Here is a 22,338-nt window from a genome sequence, read left to right as displayed (position 1 = left end):
GGAAAACAAAGGTGGATGTGGCCTGACGGGCCCGACTACTTGGCGCCTCGGGTAAACTTAGGAACACACAAATATTTCGTTAAATCGTTAAATAACTTCAATTAATTGGGTGGAATAGCTATGCACGAGGAAAGAAAAGCCTTCATGAGGCGTTGTGATCCGAACTATTAGCGGAAGGGCAGAAAATGTAATTTATCGAGGAATGTATACAAAATAACAATAACGTGCCAGAAAATTTTATAAGCATAGGCTTAATTTATTAAAACTAGGACGACACTTGTGTATATTATTGCAAGTGTGTATTAAAGAAATAAAGCCAACGTTTGAAAGTCCAGAATATATACCGGGTATTTAAAATGTGACTGTCCCAGTCTCAAAATACAACAACAATACTTTTACTTAATTTTACTTAAATAAAATAGTCTTATATATAGTGCTTCTAATTTTCGGTTTTACCCGATAAATACAAATAAAATACCTCAATCAGTGACGTAGTGGCCCAACATGGCCAGGTGGTTAAGGCACTCGACTCGTAATCCCAGCCGTGGGAGCGTTATAATGTGACGGTCAATCCCACTATTCGTTGGTAAAAGGGTAGCCCAAGAGTTGGCGGTGGGTGGTGATGACTAGCTGCCTTCCCTCTAGTCTTACACTGCTAAATTAGAGACAGCTAGCGCAGATAGTCCTCGTACAGCTTTGCGCAAAAATCAAAAACAAACAATCTTACTGATGGATTTTCTGTGCTAGCCGTCCCTAATTTAGCAGTGTAAGACTAGAGGGAAGGCAGCTAGTCATCACCACCCACCGCCAACTCTTCGGCTACTCTTTTACCAACGAATAGTGGGATTGACCGTCACATTATACACCCCCACGGCTGGGAGGGCGAGCATGTTTAGCGCGACTCGGGCGCGAACCCGCGACCCTCGGATTACGAGTCGCACGCCTTACGCGCTAGGCCATGCCGGGCCTTATAAGTGCAGACACCATACTCACAAATCGATTCGCTTTGTACTTCACTACTGTCGAGCCCGTATTTTATGGTAACCTTAACTCAGGTAAATATATTTCCAGTGCTTTCCATGCCGTCAAGTGTTTTGCCAATAGTATAATACTACAAATACCTTTAATGAGTCACCATATTCTGTAGGCTATTTATGTAGAATTCGTAAAAAAAAAAAAAAAAAAAAACACCAGCAGTAATTTTTGAATTAAGTCCGGTAATGGCGGTACTTCTTTGTGTAACTAATTTGTTCTTCACTTGAATGATTATTAATTGTTTGTGATTAAATATAAAACTATACAAGGGGTTATCTGTGCTCTGCCCACCATGTGTATCGAAACCCGGTTTCTTGTGGCGTAAGTCTGCAAACATACCGCTGTGCAACTGAAAGAAATAATGTAAAAGAAATAAATCAAAATTCCAGTGGACGTCTTAGCACTGTTTCGGTCTCTGCGATAAGGCTCTCAAAGTACAGAGAGTGGGGCATCATACCTCTCAACGCGTTATTTTTTTTTATGAACTTCTTTTTAATACAAATAAATCCTAAATATTGCATTTATTATGTTTATAACTGTTATATTTCTTCGCCAAATTTAACCGCTCATAAAACAAAGCTGAAAAGATCTAAATATGTAATACCATTAGATGTAGTTATTATAACTAACATTTGCTTTATTATTTTTTCATCAGCATAAATCTTTATATTTTATATTGACGGGGATTATGTATAAAATTTTTGTTTTCCATACTTTGAAAAATCGAGCACTTTTCACATTATCTATGTTGTTGGTCATGCGCTTTGTCAACGAGTAGTTGGACACGCGGATTCGTATGTTGTAAATGTGTGTTCTGCTATTAGCGTAGGATTAAGTTTACATATTGAAGTATCTATATTCAGAAAAGTATTTTGTAATGGAGAATACTCTGGAAAGACAAACAGCTCCAGATTCATGGGAGCAAGAAACAATGGAAAATGATAGAGGTGGCAGTGATGATGGTTTAGAGACATCTCTATCAAGCCTGAACGTGGATGCTCCGCCATTTGTGCCATCTTTCGCAATTCTTGCTGCGGCAAAAGCTCAACTAGCAGAAGGTGACGAGGGCCAGCTGGCTCCGGGTAACGAATAATAATCATAATAGCTGGCAGTGAATGTCGAAAAATCGACAGTTTTGGTTGTTTTTTTTTCAACCAGATTAGTGAATAGTTATTCTTATATCATATAATATGAGCTTACTTCTCCATGTAATTTTGCGTTATTTTATTATCATGATAATATTTATTTAATTATTATTAAACCTGATATAAAGTACTAACACTACTAAATTAACAATCACTCTGAATCGGTGATCAAAGAACACACGCTTTAAGGTTTTATATCTGAATTTTAGGGTATGCATTTTTGGTCATTTAGACTGAAGTTGTTTATCATTTAGATATGCAATTCAGATAGCTTATAGTTTCGTGGCTTTGTGTTTAGTTAGTTATGGGAATATCTGGCAAGTAACTAGGTGCCAAATAAGAGTAATTATTTACCAAATGTCATTGTATTAAGTAAGAATTTCATGGTTTTATTTACACATGACATCCATAACTACCCTAGGTAGCTCAGCTAGTAGAACATAAGATTCATAAACTTTTAGGTAATTTATTGTTTGAAATGAGTTATTAAATAATCCATTTTATTAGTATTGTTGCTGTTTAATAATGTATGAAAATAAGGAAATATATTTTTTCTTTCTATTAATGATTTTTGCTATTCACATAGCATTACTTTATGGGTTACAGACTACAGAAAACGTTTTCTTACAAGTTCAAGTTTATTAAGAGACAATTCAAATGACAAACATTATAGTAGACTTTAAACTTATCTGCAGGTACATACCTTGTTTGTAATGACCATTTGCATGTTATTGTTAATTATAAAGCATTTCCATGAATCTGATCATAGTAGTTCCCTTAAGGCTTTAGTATCAGTTTTGGAAATATAAAATTAAATCTGAACAATACTTTCCAACCGTTCCTTTCATATCCATGTTAATTTCATGTAAGTTTTTGATCCAATTCTGAGAATCCCTCAAACCTTTTTAACACCATATTTCCCAAATTTCAGTTTGTTATTGTTTTTAATGATTATTTATATATTATATATTTGCATGAAGTTTCAAGAAAGTTTCACTGAAAAGAATTTCAAAATGAATAGAAGAAAAATAACTAAAGCTCTACTAATCCAGTTGTCAAAATCAAGCTGTATGTCATTATTATTTTATCCAATTCATTTAATAAAAAGTAACTAAACACCAGTTTAAAATTTACCCTTACAATCATGAGTCTGCACCATTCATGGCAAATTAAACTGTGAAATTCAATCCAGTAAAGATTTAATAATGTGAGTTAGAATGTTCTAATTATTGAAGCCTGAGGTTGCTTGCTGTAATTATTTTCTAGAATAAGACTTAGAAGAAACTTTCACAGAAAGAAAATTCATCTTGAACATAAGCAATCACTGTTTGAAGTTTCATGATAAGGAAGGATAACAGTACTTGAACAACATTATTTATTTATAACAGAAAAGTACATAGATACATATTTCAATATTCTATAGATTCCATCTTCACTATATAAACAAAAAAGAATTACATCACTACTAAGTAGTTATAATTCACTGTTACAGTAATAATTTGAGCACATCAGTCAATTTCTACCAATGCTGAATAAAATGCATTCTTCTTTAAAATTGTATGTATTTTAACACATGCAGTATTTTTCATTGTCACTTTCTTATTTTCCATATTTTAGTTTTGATTAAATTATTATTGCAATAATGTGTTTTAATCAGTGATGTCGAGAAAACCCACTTGTAGAGAAATATATGTGCAAAAACAGCTCATTTGGGTTGAGAAAATATTTTACATAGAAGGTCGAAATGTTGTTCACTCTTCTATGTAAAACATTTTCTCAACCCAAACGAGCCATTTTTGCATATATATAACGTGTTTTAGTTATTTACTTTGGAATTATCTTCAAGATTAGGACATAGAGTTAAAAAGGTTTGAGTAACTTTTGTTTTATTACACTGGGTGAAAGAAACATGACTGACTGTCTTTTCCATGAATATGACTGTGGAACACTCATTTATACTATAAACATGTTTTTATGCCTTGAACTTTAAGCACAATTTAGATGAACAGTTCTAGTCCTAAAATCTGTGCCATTATGGAAATGCCTAGCACTTAATTTTATAAACTTGCGCATTACAACCACAAATACTTACCTAAATGGAGAAATAGAAGTAAATTATAGTTAAAATGATAAAACCTGGTTCTTCAGATTTGAAAATCACAGGAGAATAATAGGATTTTTCTCTTTTTGTGATTTTGAAATGTATAGGATCACACCTGATCTGATTACTGGATTGCAGGACTACGATTTTCAAAAAGCTCTTGTATATGTTGCATGGATAAAAACCAACATGCATATTGCTAAGTGAAAACATAAAGTTCTACTTACAACAAACATATAGTAAATCAGCATATATGCTTCAACACGTAACCTGTAATTCAGTCACTATCCCATTAAAGGATGCATAATACCCATAAAGATGTTTTGTAAATACAAAAATCTGTTTGCTTCCATTGTCTAAAGATGTAGCAATAGTGATTCATTCAAATATTTACTTAGCAGTTGCATAATGAATAAAGATATAGTAACAGGTAAAAATGTAATTTTATTGGTATAATTTAAACTGAATTCTTTCTTTGAACAACTAAGTGAAATGTTACGATTTTCAACAAAATAAAAATGAACTAATCACAATATGAGTAACAACAAACTTGTATCTGCCATTGTTTTATGTTCTTATGGAGTAAGTCATATGACCTCAAGAAGTGTTGAAATGTTCATTTGGCAGCTGTTGGTGAAAAAAATACTTTATTCCTTAGTCAGGTTGGGTTGTGGTAATGATCTGATGTTTTGAGGAACGTATTCACACCACTAAAAGTCAAATGTTTGCCAACTTGTGATTGTATTATTTTCATGTGCATGGTAGAGATAAACTATAGCTTTGTAAACTTTAGTTAATAAGGACTTGTTAATAATACTGACATCTGACCATTAACTGTTAACAGTGGTGAGAGCCTTTAATTCTAAGATGTTTAAAACAGGTTAAGTCTTAAGGTAATGTGGTTGTGTAATGTAAAAGAACTGTTAGATAAGTTGTTTATTTTGATATTTTTGAAAATCGGCATTGTTATAAAAATAACAAGAAATTATCTGACATCTGTTGCTTATGATGTGCATGTTAATAATGACTTATTATGCAGAAGTGGAAAACTTTGAGAATTTAGAAAAATGGATATTCACACCCATATTATAAGGTTTCATTGGAATATTTCATAAAAAAATTATAAAAATTACCTAATTAAGAATGTTTTCTTCAACATGGAAATTTATAGGTTGTCTGTGAATCCATTCCTTGATCAACTGTCTGTTTCAGTTGAATTTTTTTGTTTTTTACCAATGTTTAAAATAAATGGTTTCTGATTGAAACAATCAGAATTATTGTCAGACAATTCAAATGCACTATGTTATCCTTAGAACAGTCACTAGGTGACCTGATACTGTAACAGTATAGAGGTCAAGCCCATAGCATATTCAGAATACTATGTGAATTACAAATAACATGTCTGTATGCACCATATTCTGATTTCCTTCGAGATGTGACAATTGCTTTAATTTTTTGTCAAAGACAAGCAGTTGAGAAAAAATAGGTATGAAGCCTTTGAAAATAAAAACTGTTTGTGAATAAGATAAAAAAAACATTAAAAATTGGTTGAAATATGACAAAAGGAAAGGTCATAGTCTGGTCGTGAATTTCTTTGAAATCACAATTTTCTATCAACTAATGAACTTTTTAGAGCTGGATGATTAGTGCTGTTTGTTAATTGATTAGTTGGTATTCATTAATCAGTTAGTACACCAAGCCTCCTACAACCTGTAAAATACAAAACAGTCAAATGAATGTATGCTAACAATCTTAACTTTTTTAGTCACTTCATTATTCTAATGTGGTATTAAATTTCCTGTATTTTTTGTTATATTGTTTTTTAAGTTTTCAGTTTTTATAGGAGAGACAGCTTCTAAAGTTTGCCAACTGCACATTTGTGAAAAAGTTTGCAGAAAATATTTATCTTTAGTCTTGTGAATATTTCCTGTTTGGCAGATGAATTGCTAATGTAAATATTACACGATACCCACATTTTGTTATTCAAATATGTAATAACTCCATGCTTTATATTTGAGACAAAGATAATAAAAATGTTTTTCTTTTAGGATAAAATAGTTTCACAATGAAAGAAACATTTGCATAAAGTAAAATAAAAACTTAAATCTATATATTTATCAACATGTGATGTCTAATTTTTGATCTGTTCAATTGTATATACTTTATTACTTAATGTTTAGGGACAACAAGGGACTTATTGTCCATAATAAGTCCATCCTGGCTGTCCAATTCTCTAACCTAAAAATATTAAATAAATAAGCTTGAATGAAATATCTTAAAGTTAGCCCTTATCATTGATTTACTTATCCAGCTTTCTATAATTTAAATTTACTGCCTTCACAACATCCTAAGGCAACCCATTCCAGGGGCCAATCACCCTGTTAGAAAATTAAATTTAACTTCTACCTTGTCAAAATTTGTGTCCTTCATTCTACTGTTATCACTTAAGCATGAAAAAAGTGATTCATCAACACTATCAATTCCTTTCACAATATTAAACACCTTAATCAAATTACCCCTAACTTCTTTTTTCAAAGTGGACCCCTCGGTGTGGATTCCTGTACGTGGTGAGGGGACCTCCCAGGAAAGGTTCTGTTCTATCTGGTTACCTTCTCTGGGATCTAAACATCCACCCACGTGTTTGCCGTGTGTGGCGACCCGTGAAGGGGAGGAGAGGATCCTGGTGGTTGAGGGGTCCAACCCTTACACACCACTTTGGCCTCGAATTCCTGTAGACGGGCGGCCTTTGGGTGGCCCCCCTTGGGTCAATCGGCTGGTCCACTTGGGCTAGAGTCAACCAAGTACCAGTGTTGGAAGTTCTCAACGGGTGTTGTGGACATTATGCCTGATGCTGGTGTTTGGGTATAGTGCTCACGAAACCCTGGCGTTGCTGCATTGTCCTTGCATGACTTTGTAGTGCATCCCCTTGTAGGGCTCCATGGTGGGTGGGGTCAGTGGGTACCGAAATTTTTTCTTTTTCCTATGGATCCTCCAAAAATTTTAAATAAAATTGTAAAAAAACAGTCAATGGGTAAACTACCACATCTTGAATACTCAGAACAGCAATCTTCAACATCTGTAACACACGCACCTCATTTTCTTATATTACATTCACTTTTGGAAAAACAATTAGGGCAAATGTCCCCTTTTTTTATTCAAAAGGGACTAGAGGGAGTTGCTGGCTCTCCAAAGTCAGTAAAGAAACTTCGATCTGGTCACATATTGGTTGAAACATCCACATTTCAACACAGTGAACTCCTCTTGAATTCAAAGGCAATTGGGGATATACCTCTTGAGGTTACACTCCATGCTACCTTGAATTCTTCGCGAGGAGTTACTGTTGAAAGGGATTTGAAGAACGTTCCCAAGTCAGAGATTCTCGCTGGTCTCTCCACTCAAGGAGTTTCTGCAGTGAGGTGCATCTCCACTCGCAAAGATGGAGTTACACTGCCAACAAATACCCTCGTTTTGACATTTACTTCACCATGTGCACCTGCCACCATCAAGGCAGATTATCTCATTTGCAGGGTTCGGCCATACATACCAAACCCTCTTCGATGTTTCCAATGTCAGACCACTAAAAGACATCATGTCGTGGTTCCCTGATATGTGCTCGTTGTGGAGACAAGGACCACGATGCCTATGACTGTGACATGAACCCACATTGTGTAAACTGCAATGGTTCTCACCCCTCTTACTTTCATTCTTGCCCAAAATGGTTGGAAGAAAGAGGTGCAGTGTTTAAAAACGACACATAACATTAGTTATCCTGAGGCTCGGAAATTGCTGTCCACAACTCCATCTCGGACATATGCTGCTGCACTTCATTTCACAACTACAGTGGGAGTGCAGACAGATCTCTCTGTGCCTCCAAGAGAATCGTTTTCAAAACAAATGAAAAGCCTTTTGACCTCCGTAGTTAAAAGGTTGATGAATCGACTTCCACACCCATCTCTGTTCCTCCCATACCTTCCAACAAACCTCAAGATCCATGTCCTTCAGTTTCAAATACAGGCATTTCTTCTGATACATCTTTTTCTCCCACCACAAGAGACAAAACAATTATTCGTTTGCATCCTCAGTCACTGGATTCCCCTTCCAATGACAAAAACCTGCCCACCCGACCCAGAGCAGGATCCATGGGGGTTGATAGACTTCCTCCGACTAAAGACAGTAAAGAAAAAAGGCGTGGTCGTAAACCGAAGGGTTCTCCAGCCACTTCACCTACCCATTCTTAAAAATGGCTACCTTGATACAATGGAACTGTCAAGGTTTACGTTCTAATCTGGATGATATCAAAACACTGATTGCTTCCTACCATCCTGTTTGTCTTTCTTTACAAGAAACATTTCTCAAAACTGCTGATACTGTCTCCATTTGGCAGTTTTCTCTGTACAGAATTGACAGGTTGTGTGATGGTCGAGTACATGGAGGGGTGGCACTGTTGGTTGATCAACATGTGCCCACCCTGTCTTTGTCACTCAACACACCCTTGGAGGCTGTAGTCATCCGTGTTTCCTTGGGTCATACCATCACTGTTTGTTCTCTGTACCTATCCCCTGATCAATCAGATCTTGTTGCTCTCGTTGAACAGTTGCCATCTTCATTTCTAATCCTAGGGGATTTTAATGGACATCATCCCCTCTGGGGAAGTGCTGTTATTGATGGGAGGGGCCGATCTGTAGAGCGGATCCTCTCTGATCACAATTTTTCTCTTTTCAATACTGGTTCTTCCACTTACTTTCATGCACCTAGTCAGTCCTTTACAGCTATTGATCTCTCAGTTTGCTCCCCTTCATTATTCTCCCATTTTTCATGGAGGGTTGACAGTAATCCACTAGGCAGTGATCATTTTCCGAACTATTTGAGAGAGACTGGCCGTGGTCGATGCCACCCGACCCTCGTGCCCCGGTGGAAGCTGGATCAGGCAGACTGGTCCACTTTCACTGCTCTCGCAGAACTTGATCCTGTCATCGTAAATCAGCCATCAATAGACGACTGTGTAGCAGCGGTAACTGACTGTATTACACATGCAGCTGCTCAGTGTATTCCTAAAACCTCGACACGTTTTCCCACGATATCCTCGTCCGTGGTGGAATCCTGCTTGCCACTTAGCACGGAAGGCTCAAAAGCGGGCCTGGGATACTTTTCGTAGATATCCCACACTTTCAAACCGGGTTGCTTTCCAACGGGCCCGTGCACATGCTAGGTGGATAAGACGTCAAAGCCAGAAGGAATCTTGGATTAAATTCACAACCAGCATATCTTCTACCACCAGTTCCAAGATCATACGCGACAGGATTCGAAAGGTTAATGGGCACTACAATTCTGTCCCCCTCTCGATCTTACTCTCTGATGGTCAGGAGGTGACTGATGTTCGGAACATCGCTAACACTCTATGTGAAAGCTTTTCCCGGGTATCTAGCACTTCTGCTTGTTCCTCCACCTTCCTGGCCATCAAGACTCGGGCAAAGCGATCACCTCTTTCCTCTCGAACTGACTGTTTCTTTGACTATAATTGTCCCTTTACCCTGGTGGAACTAAAAATGGCCCTTCATCGGTCTGCCAGTACGTCTGTTGGACCTGATGATATTCATTATGACATGCTGCACCATCTATCTCCTGCTTCTCTTGGTGTCCTTCTGATTGTTTTCAACCGGATCTGGCAGGAGAATGTTTTTCCTGATGCCTGGTGCCAGGTTATTAGTTTACCTTTCTCTAAGCCAGGGAAAGATCCCAAGACTCCTTCAAACTACCGTCCAATTGCTTTGATGAGCTGTCTCTGTAAGACATTAGAAAGGATGGTTAATGCTCGTCTTGTTTGGTTCCTTGAATCAAACAACCTCCTCTCGCCCACCCAGTGTGGGTTCCGTCGACAGCACTCCACCACAGACCACCTAATTCATCTTGAAACATCTATCAGAGAAGCCTTTCTCAACCGCCAACATCTTGTATCAATATTCTTTGACATAGAGAAGGCTTACGACACAACATGGAGGTATGGCGTTTTGTGAGACCTCCATACATATGGGTTACATGGCCATCTACCCATGTTTATTAAAAAATTTTTAATGGACAGGAGATTCCAAGTTTGTATGGGTTCGACACTTTCCCGTTCTTTTGTACAGGAACTTGGAGTCCCTCAAGGATGTGTATTGAGTGTTACACTCTTCAGTATAAAGATAAATGCCATCACTGAACAACTCCCTCTCACTGTTGCGAATGGGCTGTATGTCGACAACTTTCACATCTCATGTCAGTCGTCAAACATGAGATATATTGAGCAGCAACTACAAACTGCCCTCAATTGTGTACGGAAGTGGACTCTGGCGAACGGCTTTAATTTTTCTCTCTCCAAAACTGTATGCATGCACTTTTGCCGTCGACGGGGTATTCACCCTGATCCTGAACTTCATATCGGTGAAGTTTTGCTGCCAGTGGTCCCGGAGACCAAGTTCTTGGGGCTTATCTTTGATCGTAAACTGACCTTTATACCACACTTAAAGCAGCTTCGGGTCAAATGCACAAGAGCATTGAACATCCTCCGTGTTCTCTCTTCTACCAGTTGGGGGGCAGATCGCTGTTCAGTGTTAAAAGTAACCGTGCTCTTATTAGATCGAAACTCGATTATGGATCAATGGTCTATGGCTCTGCCAGACCCTCGGCCTTAAAGATGCTGGACCCCATTCATCACCAAGGACTTCGACTCTGCACTGGGGCTTTCTGTACCTCACCAGTTCAAAGTATATACATTGAATCTCATGAACCTTCTCTACACCTTCGCCGTTTGCAACTATCTTTACAATATACTTCGAAACTTCATTCCTTACCAAAGCATCCCACCTGGAAATGTGTTTTTCTTCCTCGGTGGGCAGTACTTTTTCAGAACAGACGATCTGTCATTGCTCCGTTTGGCCTTCGCATCCGGGCGCAATTGGATGAATTGGGTCTGTCCTTGGATAACATTGCAGATTCCACAGGTCGGCCCATCCCACCATGGCTTATTACAGCCCCCAAATGTGACCTTTCTTTCAGTCACCTAAAAAAGGCAGATACTCCAGATTGGAAGTACCGTCTTTTATTCAATGAATATCTTTCAAACAGTCATTCAGTTCCCATTTATACAGATGGTTCCAAATCAGGTAATTCAGTGGGCTCTGCTATGGTTTGCTATAAGTCAGTAGTTGTGCGCAGAATTCCTTCTACAGCTTCTGTGTTCACTGCTGAACTTTATGCCAATACTCTTGCCCTGGATCATATTGCAGCTGAGCAGTACTCCAACTGCACTATTTATACTGATTCGCTTAGTTCTATACTTGCCTTGGAATCGCTACACGTCAGCTCACATCCTATTCTCGCTGATATTCGAAACCGACTGGCCCATTTCTCATTAGCAGCTACTTCAATCCAGTTTTTCTGGATACCAGGCCATTTTGGTATTCGAGGGAACGAGCTTGCAGACATGGCAGCTAAATATGTCTGCTTCAGCACCATCACTCCTATGCCTATTCTGTACATGGACTATGGTGTTGTCTTCAAGGCTCAGCTCCGTGCCAGCTGGCAGTCCACTTGGAGTGAGCAACGCGACAACAAACGTTTTCAAATCAAACCCAAAATTGGACTTTGTCCATCTAGCTTCCGTAAAGTTTGGAAGGAGGAAGTTGTTCTCACTAGGCTACGCATTGGTCACAGTTTTTTAACTCATCATTTTCTTTTATCTGGAACTGATGCACCAATGTGTAGTTTGTGTAACACTCAAATCACTATCAGCCACGTTTTACTTTCTTGCCATCGTTACAATTCTCAACGACGGCAATATTTTAAACATATTTTTTCCCAGGGTCAGTCTGTAACATTGGACAGAGTTATTGGTGATGGTGACTCTGTCCAACTTGATAATGTTTTTAATTTTTTAATGGCCATTAATCTTTTTAATCTCATTTAAGTGTTGCATATTTATTCATTACACCTTTTTAATTGTGGTTCCTTTTTCACAGTTTTAATCTCTCTCATTCAATATGACATTGGACAATGGCCAGAACATTAAATAACTCGACACCAGGACTGGAAAGGCCAACTTCAAGTGACTAACGCTACTGTTTGAACTATCCGTTTGAACTACTCGTTAGTCGTTTTGGCGAGTTGTTATTATACTTTTGCTGCATATCATTTCACACTTTTACCACTTTACTTTTTAGTTCTGGCCATATTGACTCATAACCCAGAACCAGGACTGGAAAGGCCAACTTCAGGTGACTGACGGTGGTTTTTATACTTACCTGTTAGTCTTCCTGGCGGGTTATGATCATTACCATTCTGCTACAGGTAGTCCTTTACAACTTTGTTGACTGGATGTCACCATTGGTTTTTACACCATTTTCTGTTTTAATTGCTGTTTTGTTTTTACCTTCATTTACTTTTACAAATTTTACTCCATTTACTTGACTTTATCTTTTTACTGGACACTTGGCTACTCATTGTTACAATTTTGCTATGTATCTTTTAAAACTTCTATTCTTTTACATTTTGATACTGGTTGCTATGACACATAACCTGGAACCAGGACTGGAAAGACCAACTTCAGGTGATTGACGGTGGTTCTTGAACTTACCTGTTTGTCTTCCTGGCGGGTTATGATCATTACCTTTTTGCTAGAGTAAATTCCTTACAACTTCTTATACTCTGCCTTCTATCTTAACATTGTAGACTAGGTGTCAACATTGGTTTTATACTTTTTTGTTCTACCTTCATTTCCATTTATGTCTATTAGTACATTTATTTATTTTACATTTTTACCGAATGTCTGGCGCAGATAGCCTCGCTGCTTTGTGCCATAAAACACTAAATGAATCAATCAATCAGAGTGGATACATTTTCAGAGACCTTAATTTTTTGTAGTCCTCTGAACTCTTTCTAACAATTCAGTGCCCTTAAGATAAAAAGCCTGAAATTGAACACAATATTCCAATTGTGGCCTGACTTGTGTAATGAAATTGTAACCACTAGACTTGTATTCAATATTTCTGTAGATTGAACCTAAAATTATATTTGACCTTTCACTGGTAACAGCACACTGTTAAATGGGTTTCAGAGACTGATCAACCATTCCACCAAGATTCCTTTCTTTCATGATATTGTTAAGGATATTCCCATTTAAATTACACTTATAATTTTAATTGTGAAAACCCACATATATGATTTTGTATTTATTATAATTAAAACCTATCTACCATTTATTTACCCAACTTACTAAATTATATAAATCTTTTCATAAAGCAACAGTATCCTCTTCACAGATAGCAAAACTCACGATCTTAATGTCTGCAAACTTAAGTAGTTTATTAACTTTTCCTTCTTGTATCATTTATGTAAATAAAAAAAGCACAGATTCTGAGCCCCAAGGTGTATTCCATTTATAACTGATCCAGTTTGAACTCTATTTAAAACCTCTGCTTTCTTCCATTGAGCCATTCTTCTGTAGAATTAGCTGACTTATCCCTCACATTTACAGAGTTAATCATTTTTTAAAAAGCCTTTTGTGGTGCCTTGTTAAATGCTTTCTAAAAGTTCAGATAACCAAATATATAATTTTACCTCCAAATATGCAAACAGTAACCTATTTAAAAAATGTCAAATATTTATAAGACAAGATTTTCCCTTAGTGAAATATGTTGACTACCTAATGAAATTCTAAACTTTATTAAATACCTTTTCAAAGAAGCATTTTTTCCAGACTTTCCAAAATATTTTCCACAACTGATTATATATATAAGGCTAATACGCCTATAGTTACTGAGACAATTTTTATTACCTCCTTTGAAAAGGGGAGTATTATTAGCTAACTTTCAATCCTTCGACACCTGCCAATTATTCAAGGACTTCCAAAAAAAAAATCAATTTTTTTTCAAAACTCTTGGAGACATTATCTGGCCCAGGAGTCTTACTGTTGTATAAACTTCCCAATTTTTTTTTTAACAAACTCAGAGTCAAGGCAATCATCTTGTTTGACTCTTTTTTTTTTTTCCCCATCTGCCAACTGTTTGAGATGAAGAACAACACTACATAAATCTTCATAGCTATTTTCAAAGTTGTGTTTCATTTTTAAATGATTAAACACTTGAAATTGTATTGTAAGGTTTCACCAAAGTCTTATACAGGAGCTCAGAGAAATACTTGAAAACCAAGAAATTGATAATATATTCTTAATAGGGTGATACTTTCATAAGGTTATTCTTTAAGATAGGTGTGAAAATTTGGTTAAAAACTGACAAGTATAAATTTATTTTTTGTTTACTGGTAACACTGCAGTTGTGTAGAATAAAAAATATCACCAGTTTTCTTCATGAATTACATTAAGTGTCAGAATATGACAAAATGTTGATAATGAAATATATTTGAGTGAAAATTGTGTAAGTACTTAGAATTAACATATAAAATTCCCATACAATTTGTGGCAAAAATATATGAAAAACAAGAGGAAATCCTGCCTTTAGAAGTAAAGTATTGTATACATCCTATTAATTTGTACTTGAGAATGTATCACACATTCAAAGTAATACAAAACCTATAACAACCTGAAAGTAATAACATCAACAGTATTCCATGGGTTTCTCCATCAAGTTTTACTAAAACTACTGAAATACTGTCGATGAAAATAAACATATCACTTAGTGATATTTTCAAACAAGTTTTTAAAAAAGTTAAACATTATCACCCTAAAAATACCAAGAATAAACTTATTAAAAAATCAGTAGTAGTATTTCATTTATAGAAATAAAATTGTTTCAGAACACATTCAGAAATCGGTACATGGCATTTGATGAACAATGATATACATAAAGCAAATAAAATAGAGAAATGTTAGAGCCAGGTAGATGGAGTAAGTACTGTTAGTTAAAAAATGTTAGATATGCGAGTCATAAATGTTGTAAACTATGTTAAAGCTTGTTAGAGATCTGTACTTTGAGAAACCTGTTCAAAATAGATGTTCCAGGATGGTGGGGGTGGGGTGGGTCCAACTGGACATCTAGCACTAATGATAAATTTGTAATACTTTCGTTGTTTATTTATACTTACACACTACTACTAAGTTTAATAATAAAGTCAATCAGAAAGCTATAAAATCATTATTAGTATCTCAGATGTGATATAATCAAGCAATTTCAAAATTTTTATTTCTTGTGATATGATTGATATGAAAATAAGTTAGAGAAAAAATTATTTTGAAGTTTTGCAGTTAAAAATAGTTATAATAATATTTAGAAAAAAACATACAAGGTGTGCACCTAAATTAATACTTTAGGTTTCATAAACATGCTGCTTATACTTTGTGTTGTTTTTTTTCTATATTATCACTCATAGCACTTGCATTTTGCTTAGTTTGTTGAGGGTTGGATTAGGGCTTGAAGATGATAAAAATAACATGAAGCTGGACAATGCTATTTAAAGAAACTTGTATAATTGCAAGGAATACACCTCATCTTAGATTGTAATAGTATTTAAGAAATTTTTTCATAATAATTATTTTTGGAGAGCTTTTGCATTTTTTTTATAAGAACATGCAAATATATTTCTTTGTTAAATAGTATCTGACAATTAATGTAAAATACATTAATAATTTACTGAAAATTAAGCCCTAAGTATGGGATACCAATAAGCAAAAACATATCAGAATTACTTTACATGCACAGGTTGGATTTATGTGCCAAAGAATACTCACAGTTTAAAGATGGAAACAAAACTGTCTTCCATATATATCATAATCATTAATGAGTGAATAAATGTATTTATCATTGTCTTAAAGTATTTCATTACTAAAGATAAGTATTCAGTAATTTGAATATGACTTTTCTCCTGTTGGTGAGCATACATCAAGTGATGTAACACTTGTGGCATGTAATAAGTAATCAATATACACACACTCTAGGCAGGTAAAAAAAATATTTAGAATTATTTTTATTTGCAACAAGAAGCATGATTTATACATGAATGTTAATTGGAATTAAATGACTTAGCACTTTTTAAGTTTCTCACTTCACTGTGTGTCATAACTAAAGATTTGTGGACAACAACATTTGTAGTATTCCTATCATAGTACATAGGAAATAAAACCTATAACAGCATTATTACTTTCAGTTTTTTTTTACCAGATTTTCATGTGTTAAATAATATACCTTTCCATTTAACATAAAAAATGATTTGTTTACTCAATTTTGTTGTCTCTCCACCTACAGCAAACCTCTAGTTTCTTTGGTTTGTGGGAATTGGACTTCTTGTGCCCAAAACATTTTACCTATGTGTATCATGATGTTGGATTCATGTGTAGATGCACTTAATCAGCACCAATAGTTATATAAAGACAAATTGTTACCAGTTTAATAGTTATCAAAAATCATCATAACAAATTAAATTAAATTGCATAAAACTTGCCAGTAGCCAAAGTGAGAGATGTTTATATAGTACGACTTGTTAAATTAAATTCTTTCCAAGTATATCTTACAATAAAAAATTTTTTTTCAAAACTCAAAATGATTGGAATTTAATAAATTCCCAAATGAAAATAACATTGTTTTCATTTCACAACACAACTTATAAAGAAAGTAGAATAAAGCTAAATCATATTCAAGAATGTTGTGATTTATAGTTGATATGCAAGTGAAAAGAACATATTACAGAAAAAATCAAAGCATTTGAATACAAATATTCATAGAAGGTCATGAAACCATGGTTTATTTATTACAATTCTCCATATGATTAATATTAATTATTTTTCTTGTTTGTGAATGAGAAAATTAAAATGTTCATAAGCAGAGGTAAAATCATATGAATTGTTCATTTGTAGCAGTATGAAACAAATGTGTAAAAGTATGGAAAGTTCATAACTTGGTTTATTTGCAGATCCTCCACCAGAGAAAGGTAATGGAGAGTCACCTGAAGAAAACACAGATGAAATTAGTGGAGCAGATGAGGCTCCAGCAGGTAAGTTATGAACTCCTTCATTTATGAGGTTAGACTTTGGGGGAAAAACAAATTGTTGGTAATACTTTGTTATTTGAAAACAGCTGCACCATTAACCCTTTCATGACAGGCTTGGTATAACATACATGAGTTCATCTACACATTTGCACATGTTAAGTATTTGAACTACAATATGTGTATCTCACAGAATTGGTAGACATTTCGTAAAGATTATAAGTATTTTGTACAAAAAATGTAGATTTTTTTAGAATGAAATATTTGTTTGTGAAAATTGTGTTTTATTACTATTCTGAGTTCAAAGTTATTTCATGTTATGATTATAAAGCTTCTACATCCCAAAAATCTCAGATATTTGCTTAATCTCAAAAATCTTCTTAATGCATTTCAAACATTTGCTTTTACAAGATTATACTTCATTATATACTCTAACTATGTAGGGTCTGTCACTTGATCAATCTCATAAGTATTATAAAAAAATTAGGAAATAAATGTAATATGTAGTCATTCTATCACAAAAAAACCCAGCTTAGGCTACTTAGCCTTAAGTCACATAATGCTGTATATGAACATGTATATACTTTTTTATTATTATACTAACATTCCAGTCATACTTAGGTAACATTATATAACTTGCATTGATGTGGTACATGTGTAATCATGTTACGTATCCAATAATATAAGACTGGCCTTTAGTCTTTTGTCTTGGTTGTGTTTTAGTTGACTATTGTTTTGTAATATACTGTCATATTTCAATTATTATACATTATATATGTATATAGATTATTATTATTTCGAAATAAATTATGAAGCTTACTTATTGTTATATATTGACAATGATCTCTTCTCACTACAACCTTTGAACTCGGTTACTGCTGGATACAAGTTGCTAAGCCTATTAAAATTTTGCACATGAAGGATATCTAACAAATTTTTTTTAGGTTTTATATATATAGTTGAATAACCAAAAAAATTTTAATAACTACACTGATACCACAGAATTCCACTATAACTTATTATGCTTAGTAACTTGTTTAGGTTTAAAAAAATATGAAACTTTGTGCTGATTAAACACACAACCTACCTACCTTGAAATCTTGATTCAAAAGAATGTGATAGCCTTTTCACAGATTTAAATGACTGAGAAAACCACTAGGGGGACATTCTTAGCTGTCAGTTGGTTAATCATGTCATATATTGAAGTAAGCATACATAAGGGACAATTTTCAAAAATGGAAAGAGGTGAATGGGGCCACTGTTTTATTCAGTGCATAACCCATATCAGCAAAATACAAAGTTATGGGATTCTTATTTTATATTCTAGGTTGTTAGTATTAGTAATTCCAGTTTCTAATTAGTACAAACTAGAGACGTAGTATTTTGACATCACGAGCATCTAATTTTAAACAGTTCTGCATTCAACCTATCATGATTCACTAAAATCTATATTTAGATGTGTTTGTTCAATATTTATATTTAAATTAAGAAATAAACTCATACATGATATTAAAGTCTGAATTATAACCTACAATTTGGTTCAAAATTTCTTTACATAAATTCATAAAATAATAAAACGGCACACGTCAACAAAGGTGTATTACTAGGAATTTGAACCCATTTTGTCCAGGCTCTTTTTTTTTTACAAGGTTTAGCATCTTCCACAGTATCATTGTCAACTACCTACAGATACCCAGAGGTTGAAAAATTATTTGAGTCCATGTTGCTGTCTGGCTTTCTTAGTTTATTTTGAGTCCATCCCAATTGATTGTTCCAGTTACCTAATAGGGATATTAAAGTGATCATGGATGCTCTTTCTGATCATCCATTTATTAATTTATTACATCTATTAATTCCATGTATTACCTTTCCTTTAAGGATTATTTTTTGTTGCTGCTGGATTGCTAGTGTTGACAGTTGGAGTTGTTTTTGCTACCTGTGCACAGGACACTACCTTTTAACCTATGTCCTCCTTTCACAAGACAGATCCTTCATACTTAACAATAGTAGCCAGGGAAGGGGATGAATCCTTTTCATCAGTTAATCTGACTACTATTTTTCATCTTGAAGTATTACGTTGCCAACATTAATTCCTTCAGAGGTGATAGATAACTTTTTTCCATTAGGATCCTTCAGTTTTCTGGGTTTTATCACTAGTTACCTAGACAAGGTGTGTATGAAAATTAATCCATATGTCTAATTATTGGGCTCTCTTTGATGTTATTATGAGAAATACATTTTTGATGTTAACTTTAAATGTTTCAGATTGGGAAGAAGCAGATGTAGATGAGACAAATAACATTGAAACAGCAGATGATGATGAAAGTTTGGAACCTCAGTCCACTCCAAAGCCAAAGAAAAAGAAATCTAAAGATGAACAACAGAGAATAAGGAAAGAACATGTTAATATTGTTTTTATTGGTCATGTAGGTAGGTATTAAGTTTATTATATATGTTAGGTATTTTGTTCTAGTGGACTGTATTTTTATATACATTTCTAAATAAAAGTTTGAGTAAAATGTAACCATTACCAAATGTATTATACATATAAGCAAGTAATTTGTTGAATTTTGCTTCTAATGTACCTGAAAACAGGATTTAACATCAGAGTGAAAACTTAGTTTTCTCAATTAATTTGTTACTGATATTGTAAGAAGTTTTCTTACTGTAGTTTTTTAACATCTAAAGAATATAGAAACTAAGAAACACTACAGTAGCTTTCCATTGATATACCTGACATTTAAGTCTTAAGTACTAAAACAAAAATTGTTAAGGAATACTGATACTTTGTGCATTATTGTTTATTTCAACTTGCACGTTCATTTGTGATTGTTCTCGGGTAGGTTTATAGGCATGATAACAAAGTTTTGTATTTCTTGTTGCAAGATATAATTCGTCATATTTTTCATTATATAATACATTGTTACTCATTTATTTTGTTTTTATTCAGTGTGTGGCTCTTTGGGCCATTTTATAAGCCTGCATAGAGTGAAAAACATTGAGAAAAATTAATTTAGATAAGATAAACTAGGCTTAACAGACTGCTTAAGATACTGACTTGTTCAAATGGACACAGAGGCAGCTTAAGATTAACCATACAATACTGCATAAAACTATTCAGTAGTTTCACATTTTCTTGATTAAGTGATAATTCTTTTTATATGGTCTAACAGAAGATAAAGAACATTTGTTATTCTCTTCATTTGTTTAGATGCTGGAAAGTCAACCATAGGTGGGCAGCTTCTGTAAGTGAATTTCATAAAGTTCCATTATATAGTCATCTGCTTATATCTTGAAATTCATTTGAAATATTACAAGACTAGAAATACCAATGTAACTTGCATTAATACTGTTTTGAATACGTTCTTATTTCTGCAAAATTTCTTTGTAGACTACACTTTCTTTTACAATAACTTTTATTAGTCAGTTTTCTCTGTTATTTTCTAAAATTTTAACTTTGATATCTTTAAACTTTGACTCTTGGAAATTCAATATGAAGTTGTCCATAGCTGAAAATTGTGTCTGATAAATCCAGTCCATTTTGATAGAATATTTAGCCTTGAGCATTATTGATAGTCATTGCAAAAGTTATTTTTATTGAAAACTGCATTCACATGTTGAATGGCACTGGAGCGGATAGCATCATATTAATTCTTGGGATCAAAATTCTTAGATTAGGCCTGACCTCAATATTCTCTCTCAGTCATATTAATGTGAATATTTTTGAATATGAAATGAAGTTCATTTACTAACTTTTCCTTAATCTCTTAGTTTCTAATCAACATGTCCATTTTTCCTAATTTTAATATCGGTCTTTTTAAAGTTGTTCTAAAGTTTTCTTTATTGTCAGAAACATGAATAAGCAAAAATCTTGTCTCATTTAACTTGCATCTTAAAAGTTGTAACCTTTTTGAGGCATCTTTCCATTCCATATCATTATAAAGAAAATTCAAGTAGAACAAATACTTCCTTTAACAGTCTTAAATTTTCAAATGAAACGGCTTCTTTCGCGTGTGATGAAAACAATCTCGGGTAGCATTTCTTTTTTAGAAGAATTTATAGCATGTAGACAACTGGTAATGATTTCTGCACCCACTTTATCTTGTCTTCCATGCTTTACTAGAGTTTTCCCACACTTAATGATTTGGAATGTCTATATGTGAAACATCCTTTGTGGAAAAATCTCTAAACTGTATAGTTAATGTTTTCTAGTTATGCTTTTTCATCAGTGCTTGCTCTTCTTACCCAACAATAAAAGAATAATTGTTCTACTATTGGAAAATGGACAGTTAACCTTATTATGTGATTAACCATATATTTCAAATTATTTCATTCCATTTTAAATTTTTATTTTGGATATGCTGTTGAATTTGAATTTTTTACAATTATATCACTTGTAAATGTATGTAAAAAGGTACTTTACACTTGAACACACTTCAGCATTGATATGGGTATTGTATTTTAAGTGTAAAAGGTAACTACTTGTGATTTTTATTCTCTGAATTTAATTTGAAATCTTTCCAATCATTTCTTCTTTTGTATGCAAGATATCAATTTGCATTTGCAGTTATTTTCTTCATATATAATCCTCAAACTTTTTTTGGAACATTTTAATTTTCCACACATACTAAGTGGATTTTAGACTATTTAATGCACATAAATGTAATAAAGGAAAAATTGGGTTGACTAAATTTTCTAACAGTTCCTATTGCACCTTGGAAATACTGTTCTTTATGTGAATTACCTGTGAAAGCAGAAGGCAGAATAATTGTTTTGCCTGGTGAAAGTAGATCAGGTCTTTTATTAATGAAATCTATTAGTGTCTGGTATTACTCCCTTTGAAGTTGTTGGTTTTCACAAATATATTTCATTCATTGACTAACAACTGTAATGTAACTGTTGACAATAATGTACTGTTGCAATAGTTTTCCCAAATTGTGAAGAAGGATAAATATTATGAAAGATAAGAAATGAATAAAAATATAATAATGTAACACATTAATATTGTGTAAAGCTCTAGGTTCCACAGTGTATTCTAATGTAATTGAGATGATTGCCTTCAGTTTCAGAGTCAAAAGTTTTTGA

General features: G+C 34.1%; 1 protein-coding gene across 2 annotated transcripts in view; it reads left to right on the top strand.

Moving 5' to 3' along the window:
• Positions 1 to 1,792: 1,792 nt before the first annotated feature.
• LOC143236899 (eukaryotic peptide chain release factor GTP-binding subunit ERF3A-like) overlaps positions 1,793 to 22,338 on the top strand; it is a 45,634-nt gene continuing 25,088 nt past the window's right edge. For both annotated transcript variants that reach the window (XM_076475567.1, XM_076475568.1), the window contains exons 1-4: positions 1,793 to 2,117; positions 17,179 to 17,259; positions 19,519 to 19,683; positions 20,465 to 20,498. In XM_076475567.1, coding sequence (XP_076331682.1) covers positions 1,913 to 2,117; positions 17,179 to 17,259; positions 19,519 to 19,683; positions 20,465 to 20,498 — 485 coding nt within the window. In that variant the 5' untranslated portion in view covers positions 1,793 to 1,912. The remainder of the gene's footprint in view (positions 2,118 to 17,178; positions 17,260 to 19,518; positions 19,684 to 20,464; positions 20,499 to 22,338) is intronic.

The sequence above is a fragment of the Tachypleus tridentatus genome, chromosome 13 (genome assembly GCF_004210375.1).
Source record: "Tachypleus tridentatus isolate NWPU-2018 chromosome 13, ASM421037v1, whole genome shotgun sequence".
Classification (NCBI taxonomy): domain Eukaryota; kingdom Metazoa; phylum Arthropoda; class Merostomata; order Xiphosura; family Limulidae; genus Tachypleus; species Tachypleus tridentatus.
Note: the sequence above shows the minus strand (reverse complement) of the source record. Positions and strands in the feature narration are given on the sequence as shown.